Below are 8785 nucleotides of genomic sequence, written 5' to 3' on the forward strand. Positions count from 1 at the left end.
TATCCAACTAATGCACCGGTCTTAATAACAACAGATTATCTATATCAATTTAAATATATTTTTCTGAATTGCAGTGGCGGAATGTGTCCATTCGGCATGTTTAAAAATATGAGTTATTCATTCTAGTGGAGAAAATCTTGATGAGGTAAGACCAGACATTGTGGAAATACCAAAAAAAATTCTGCAGTGAAAGTTAATAACATTTGCTGAATTAAAGTGGCTCATTTTACTTCATTTCCTCCTCAAATTGGATATAACAGTCTACTAGAAGAATGATATTCTACATCTAAAGGTTAAACTGTCAGGAAATGGGATTCAGAGTATATCTTTTTAGGCAGAATAAGCAAATTGGTGAGTTAGCCTAAATGGTCATTCCATGTACAAATTCCTTCCTCAAACTTGATTATTGTTGTTGATATTATATATTTTTGTCAAAGTTTTATGTATGTGTATGCTTCATTCTGACTTACTAATTAAATATATATTCAAAAAGTCTCCGGTATTGATTTTCCACCATATTGTGACATAATTAAGGGCTGGTTCACATAGAACACGTTTCTGCTGTTAAAAACGAGACGCAGGTCAGTGGAAAGAAAAAAAAAGCATAAAGTCTAGCGTTTTTTTATTTATTGTTAAACTATTTTTAACTTGAGCACCGCATTTTCAGAATGCTGTGTCATGCCAAACAACACGAGCGCAATGGTTACAGACGTCCGTCTAGACTAGAGCATGTTTACATTGAAAAACAATGGAAAAGTAGTGCAGTGGAATGGAAAAATGCATTTGTGAACAGCCCCTAACAGAGTAATTAAGTTACAATTTCGCAACACGGCTGCTTAGTGCTTTTATAAGCTACTGTAAGTGTGTAATGCCATTTCTCTGTGTTATCAGAGTAAGCAAGCTGTTCCCTTTAGGTAAAATTGTTATTGTCCTTACATTCACTATTGCACCTAAGCCCCTGTGCCCTGGGCTTCCACCATCTGCTGTGCGGCAGGCGGCCCGCGCAAGAATCATATTAACCCCTGGATTATGACACACGCACATCCTCCTCTCACGCCATGATTCAAACACAGAGGTTACGACTGACTTCACATGTCAGGCCACATGGAACGAAAGAACCTGCCGCTATGACCCCCAACAATCAAATACTAATGCTGTCAACTGAAGAAACTAAAGTTTAAGAGGAACATTATCTCTTAAGACAAGGTGAAATGCAACATTATAGGAAATCAAAACAGAAACACTCGGTGAATTAAAAGAGAATGACGTATTTATGCACCCCTATGGCAACTCAGTCATACTTTAGACTACAGTGTGGCCTTCAATCTTGCATAAGCTTCAGAGTGAATATAATGTAATTATGTTACATAACATAAAAAAAATACATCTCCGTAATGGTTTTGACGCAATGTATATGCGGAGGAGAAAGCCTAGCTCACTACTTTTGTCTCAACTGGCAAATCATAGCTGTTTTATGTATTTCTTATTAGATTTATTGAATTTCAATGGCTGCATTATGCTGTAATAATACAGAAAATTCTCTAAAAGCCTGCATAGCTTGATTAAATATCCTCACTTAGGGCGACATTTTCACAGCTAGTTTCATTAGAAAATGGTACTGGTTTGACAGTTGTGTAGTTGCCATGGAATTATATCTTCCAAGTACTATTATAGTCACATTTGATGGTAGCAGTGAATACTTATATTTTTCATATCGCCCATCAATATAAATATGGGCCGTTAAAATTCAATACATACACACACACACACACACACACACACACACACACACACACACACACACACACACACACACACACACACACACACACACACAGTTGAGTGAATACGTTTGAAAAACTCCTTTTGTCTCCTTGCATAATTTATAAAAAATAACATACAAAATAAACTTTTTGTGATTATTTTGTCTTGTGGAAAAGCTTTTTTTCAGGGCCGTACAAAATAACCAAAATACAATTTTTAGGATACCTCTATAATGATAAACATCTTGATGATTCACTCAAGTGTATATTCTGTATATGGGCCATTAAAATCTAATTTTAAATATGACAAAAATGCCAACTTTTGTAAAAAAAAGACCGCAGGTAATTTACAATCTCCTAAAGCGTAGAACAAAAGATTGAACAGCCAGTAAGAAAGACAGTAAAGACTGACATAGATTGCTTCAACAGCTCAGTAAAGATGATAATTAGATATAAAAAGCTCAGAAGGCCAGCTACTGAACAAGCATTTCTGTGAGAAGCATCAAATGTTTTTGCACAAATGACCTGTGTGAGGTAATTAAATTGCAATGTGAAGCTTCTGGAGTTTATTGATACCCATCAGGAGGCTGTGAGACCCAGACTGGGCCCATCTGGAGACTGGGAGGTGTGGATGCCAAGTTAAACCACAAGCGGAGAGACGGAGGCAATAGAGGCCAGACCGGTTTCAAATTGATTGAAATGTTCAACATCAGCGCCGCATGAGGAAGGGACTAACAAAGTACTAATACACTAACAATGCATTCAACTGTGAAAGGCACACAAAAAAATCCCAAACATAAAAATGAAAAAGTTTTAGCAAAAACTGTGCAGTCAGGAACTTGGGATCTCATTACAGCTCTGCTCAAACCAACTGCATAAAACTTCAGCAAGACATTTGCTGTTATGCCAAAATCACACAAATATGCAAAAAGGTTTACATATCTAGTAGAATAACAGTGTAAACTATGTGAAGTTTTGTACCAAACAGTAAAGGAATAGTTCACTTAAAAACATATTTTTTTCAATAAGGCCAGAATGCAAACTTTTTGCGAGCAAATGCAAAGTTTCTCTGGGAAACAAACATTTTGCGAGCAAAGGCAAAGTTTCTCTGGGAAACGCAAACATTTTACGAGCGAAGGCAAAGTTTCTTGGGGGAACGAAAACATTTTGCGAGCGAAGGCAAAGTTTCATCGGGGAACAAACATTTTGCGAGCGAAGGCAAAGTTTCATCGGGAAACGCAAACATTTTACGAGTGGAGGCAAAGTTTCATCGGGGAACAAACATTTTGCGACCGAAGGCAAAGTTTCTTGGGGGAACAAAAACATTTTGCAAGCGAAGGCAAAGTTTCTCTGGGAAACGCAAACATTTTGAGAGCGAAGGCAAAGTTTCTTGGGGGAACGAAAACATTTTGCGAGCGAAGGCAAAGTTTTTTGGGGGAACGAAAACATTTTACGAGCAAAGGCAAAGTTTCTCTGGGAAACGCAAACATTTTGAGAGCGAAGGCAAAGTTTCTTGGGGGAACGAAAACATTTTGCGAGCGAAGGCAAAGTTTTTTGGGGGAACGCAAACATTTTGAGAGCGAAGGCAAAGTTTCTCTGGGAAACGCAAACATTTTGAGAGCGAAGGCAAGGTTTCTTGGGGGAACGAAAACATTTTGCGAGCGAAGGCAAAGTTTTTTGGGGGAACGCAAACATTTTGAGAGCGAAGGCAAAGTTTCTCTGGGAAACGCAAACATTTTGAGAGCGAAGGCAAAGTCTCTTGGGGAACGAAAACATTTTACGAGCGAAGGCAAAGTTTCTTGGGGGAACGAAAACATTTTGCGAGCGAAGGCAAAGTTTTTTGGGGGAACGCAAACATTTTGAGAGCGAAGGCAAAGTTTCTCTGGGAAACGCAAACATTTTGAGAGCGAAGGCAAAGTTTCTTGGGGGAACGAAAACATTTTGCGAGCGAAGGCAAAGTTTTTTGGGGGAACGAAAACATTTTGCGAGCGAAGGCAAAGTCTCTTGGGGGAACGAAAACATTTTGCGAGCGAAGGCAAAGTCTCTTGGGGGAACGAAAACATTTTGCGAGCGAAGGCAAAGTTTCTTGGGGGAACGAAAACATTTTACGAGCGAAGGCAAAGTTTCTTGGGGGAACGAAAACATTTTGCGAGCGAAGGCAAAGTTTTTTGGGGGAACGCAAACATTTTACGAGCGAAGGCAAAGTTTCTCTGGGAAACGCAAACATTTTGAGAGCGAAGGCAAAGTTTCTTGGGGGAACGAAAACATTTTACGTGCGAAGGCAAAGTTTCTCTGGGAAACGCAAACATTTTGCGAGCGAAGGCAAAGTTTCTTGGGGGAACGAAAACATTTTGCGAGCGAAGGCAAAGTTTTTTGGGGGAACGAAAACATTTTACGTGCGAAGGCAAAGTTTCTCTGGGAAACGCAAACATTTTGCGAGCGAAGGCAAAGTTTCTTGGGGGAACGAAAACATTTTGAGAGCGAAGGCAAAGTCTCTTGGGGGAACGAAAACATTTTGCGAGCGAAGGCAAAGTTTCTTGGGGGAACGAAAACATTTTGCGAGCGAAGGCAAAGTTTTTTGGGGGAACGAAAACATTTTACGTGCGAAGGCAAAGTTTCTCTGGGAAACGCAAACATTTTGCGAGCGAAGGCAAAGTTTCTTGGGGGAACGCAAACATTTTGAGAGCGAAGGCAAAGTTTCTTGGGGGAACGCAAACATTTTGAGAGCGAAGGCAAAGTCTCTTGGGGGAACGAAAACATTTTACGAGCGAAGGCAAAGTTTTTTGGGGGAACGAAAACATTTTACGAGCGAAGGCAAAGTTTCTCTGGGAAACGCAAACATTTTGAGAGCGAAGGCAAAGTTTCTTGGGGGAACGAAAACATTTTGCGAGCGAAGGCAAAGTTTTTTGAGGGAACGAAAACATTTTACGTGCGAAGGCAAAGTTTCTTGGGGGAACGAAAACATTTTACGAGTGAAGGCAAAGTTTCTATGGGAAACGCAAACATTTTACGAGCGAAGGCAAAGTTTCTTGAGGGAACGAAAACCTTTTGCGAGCGAAGGCAAAGTTTCTTGGGGGAACGAAAACATTTTGCGAGAGAAGGCAAAGTTTCTTGGGGGAACGAAAACATTTTACGAGCGAAGGCAAAGTTTCTTGGGGGAACGAAAACATTTTACGAGCGAAGGCAAAGTTTCTCGAAGAAAAACAAACATTTTGAGAGCGAAGGCAACGTTTCTTGGGGGAACACAAACATTTTACGAGCGAAGGCAAAGTTTCTTGGGGGAACGAAAACATTTTACGAGCGAAGGCAAAGTTTCTTGGGGGAACGAAAACATTTTGCGAGCGAAGGCAAAGTTTCTCGAAGAAAAACAAACATTTTGAGAGCGAAGGCAACGTTTCTTGGGGGAACACAAACATTTTGCGAGCAAACGCAAAAGCATTAGGCCTAACATATTTCCTATACCATCTCTTTTTTTTTTTTATCCATGCAGTTTAATTTAAATTGCAAATCTATAATCAGGTTTAAATGGGCAAAATTTTCAGTACAAAGCACAGAATAATAATGTGATGCAAATATCATAAATTACAAAATCCTTTGCACACTTTTTTGATGACACATCAATTCCTCGTGCTTCGCATATCCTTTAAAAGCAATGACCCATGTGTCTACGTTTAATGATAGTCAGACAGGTACATCAATACTCAGCCAAAGCAATGTAATCTCATTTATGAGGTGCAGCCCGAGCTCCCTAAGGACGAATGAACTTCACTGTGCATGCGCAAGAACAGCAATCATAAACCAACAGATCTGCTGGAGGCTGTGGCTGAGTTAAATCATTTAATGGATTATGGAATATGAATGGTTGCATACATTAATGTTAAGGCTCAGGTTCAATAAAATACGCGTTTCATTGCTCACTTTACAGTATTCCTGATCCAGTTTCTTTACAAACAGTTAGACAACAACAAGCACAGATCAAGGACTGCCAGAATCTTGCTTTTTACAAGTATATTACAAGACAAAATAAAATTGCCAACCTTTTACAAAATAGAGGCGTTGGGTACATGAAGATATTACATTTCTCTTCAATCTTCAAACTTCCAAGCAAACATCAGATAACCAGTCATTACACTAACAAATAATTCAACACAGATTCACTAAGGAATCAATATGTTCATTCTGTTTGACCATTCATTTCAAAGAAACCCACTCAAAAGAGCAACTGGCTCATGATTAAAAATCATGAACTTTTCATAGCAGCATTTGGGTATGTGAAGATATTTGATTTGATTTATCATAAATACTATTCTTCAAAGCAGACACTAAGAGATCTAGTCATTATCAAAAAAAATATTTAAGACAGCAATATTTAAACCGCTTTTACCAATTCATTAAAAAAAAAGAACTGGCTCATAAATCGAACATATGCAGTACGACTCTCAAGCAAGTTTAACTCTACACATCATCAATATCTAGCTGATGAGATATTTTAGAGAAAATGCATCTTCACTATATGATTGCAATACCTTTTCCAGGGCTGCAAAACTCAATCATCTGATATTTCCAGCTTGTCCTTGACTGTGGGAACTCTGGCTCTAATATCTGAAAATTAATAGCTGAAGCAGGCTTGGGAAACATGCCATTCCCATATCCCAGTTAGGGCTAAGAGGATCATACAAAACAGCAGGTGTTGATAATATTCATTCACAGATTAAACCACATAGCCTATATAAAATACAAATGTTAATGTAAGTGAACGTAAAGTATGCTTAGTATGCTTCAATTTACTCAATATTTCAACTTCGACCAACCTGAGGATGGAGGATGATCATAATTATTTTAGATGACAAATTATAAGCACTGAATAACATGCTATGATGGCATTAAGCGTACAAAAATCAGATGTAAGCAAGCTTTAACCCAAGAATGCATGTCCCAAAAACCCTCTGAATGCATAAAGGGGGTCAAAATGAGCCGTACTGGATTTAGCTTGATTAAATAATTATAGAATGTATATGCACAAAATATTTCAATCATGTACATATACAGTAAAAAATAATATTGTGCTTATGTCAGAAATACAAACTGTGCCTAGCAGGCTTTGCAGATTATGTAGATCCTTACAGACAGGACCAGCACAAGACAGCTTTCGGGCAGATTTTGCTCTGCTTCCTTTTGAGGGAATGAGACCAATACCAGATGGAAATTTGGACACACCCACACATTCATTATTACTATTAGTATTATTAATACTTTTTCAATCCCATTCCACAAAGTCAACCTATAAAATAGGAATTATCCCCCAAAAAATATTAACGAATCAAAATATCTTTTCAAGTCACACTGCAAACTCTGGGACGTGTTTCTCTTTTCCAATCTCAGGAATGCTGCACAGTTGTTGGATGCTTTTCCTACACGCTCCGGCCCATAGGCAACAATATATAGGCTATTTGTCTTTAAAACTAATTTAAAAAAAGCATTTAAGCATAAGGCTTAAAAAGGTTTTTTGGATGATGAGAAATGGTCAGATGTGTCCAAACTTTTTACTGGTACTGTACTTTACATATTAAAGAGGCCAATCAAAAGTTAGAATCTTTTTTCTTTTAGTAAATAGTAAAATAGAGTAAATAGTGTTCATTTTAAAAACATTAGTAGTATTATAACATAAAACATTAATTTGACAGTCACAAACACCATTTGAGTAATCTTTCGTAATTAAACATGATTATTGACATTTAATATTATCGACAAAATAGTTTTTATAGGCCTATATTTTCTGAACCTTTAAAAACTATAACTTAAAAATATTATGATTTTGGTGAGACTCCCATTCTCAAGTTGAGAAATACATGGAATATCATGAAGAAATTAAACGTTTCATTAATAAAATATTCCACCCCATCTGGTAATTTTTGCCCCATTTACGCATTCCATGGTTAATTCGGACTGAAGGCCAGCCTGGTGTCATTTGGATGGGGGTCTCCGGCATTTCCAATGCGCATCGCTCAACCTGCAAGCAACACACATGGCATTACGCATCCCCAAAACGCGCACAAAATTACCTTGGTCAGCTGTGCGATCTTCTTGCTCATCTTCAGGTGGAGGTCCTGCGTGTATTCGAGGGTTAAACCGGACGGGAAGGACGTGCTGGTGGATGTTGAAGTGGAGGTGCTGTTATATTTCCCCGTCGAAGCGCTGCCAGCGGGGTTGTAGTAATGCTGCCAGCCCGCTCCAGTCGCCATCTTCACGATATTATATTACTATGGCTGTAATATAAAGACTGTAATGGCAAATGGTAAAGGCAGATGATCCTTCGATCCCGATAGAGCAAAATAATAGAGTGACAGTGAAGGCGTTAATCCACAAGAGTCATTATTTCTTCACCCGGATTAAAATCATCTGCTCCTATTGTAGTCTGTTAGATGAGAGAGTTTAACCACACATTTCGTTGGTTTTCTTGCTTCTTGTGAATTGACAGTAGATGTATAGCAGGAATACATTAAATGTTTTGGATTCCTGGCAGGTGCGTCGCGTTTAAAAGGCCGACGGCGCGTCTGAAACGAGTCCAAACGCCGCTCGTCTGTAGGATGTAAGAGCCGGTGCAGGTGCGATCCAGGTTCGAGGCATTTCTGTCGGTTCCTGTGCTTGTGTCTGTGCGAGCGGTTGCTGCACTGAGTCTGTTACCATGGATCATCTCAACAGTTTACATTATGCCAGTGACGTCAGTTCCGTTGGTCACGGTTCTCTTTGATCTCCGCCTCCTGTCTCTCCTCCACTCTGCTCTTTTCACTTTTAGATGTGATGTCATGCAAAAGTCGTTGGGGGGGAAAAAGTGATTTTGAAAACGTATGGGTAGGAGGTGGACAGGAGCTAAAAATAAAACATTAGGCTATTCTATTTTTGTTTCAGATCGCGTTTAAAAATAGGTTTGCTTTAGGCACATGTAAACTCTTGGTTTAGCCTACTGAGGATAAAGTAAAATGTATGAAATTATAAATAGGGGCCTACGTTTAATTATCTTT

The 8785-nt window shown here is 38.8% G+C and overlaps 1 protein-coding gene across 4 annotated transcripts in view; it reads right to left on the reverse strand.

The window, feature by feature from the left end:
* Positions 1-8483, reverse strand: part of fam184ab (family with sequence similarity 184 member Ab) — a 134940-nt gene extending 126457 nt beyond the window's left edge. For 2 of the 4 annotated variants that reach the window (XM_082148186.1, XM_082148185.1), the window contains exon 1: positions 7826-8483. In XM_082148186.1, the coding sequence (XP_082004312.1) occupies positions 7826-8005 (180 nt within the window). In that variant the 5' untranslated portion in view covers positions 8006-8483. The remainder of the gene's footprint in view (positions 1-7825) is intronic. The other 2 variants (XM_082148188.1, XM_082148187.1) reach the window with 1 other exon arrangement.
* Positions 8484-8785: the final 302 nt, after the last annotated feature.

Source organism: Leuciscus leuciscus, assembly GCF_965113295.1.
Source record: "Leuciscus leuciscus genome assembly, chromosome: 19".
NCBI classification, from domain to species: Eukaryota; Metazoa; Chordata; class Actinopteri; order Cypriniformes; family Leuciscidae; genus Leuciscus; species Leuciscus leuciscus.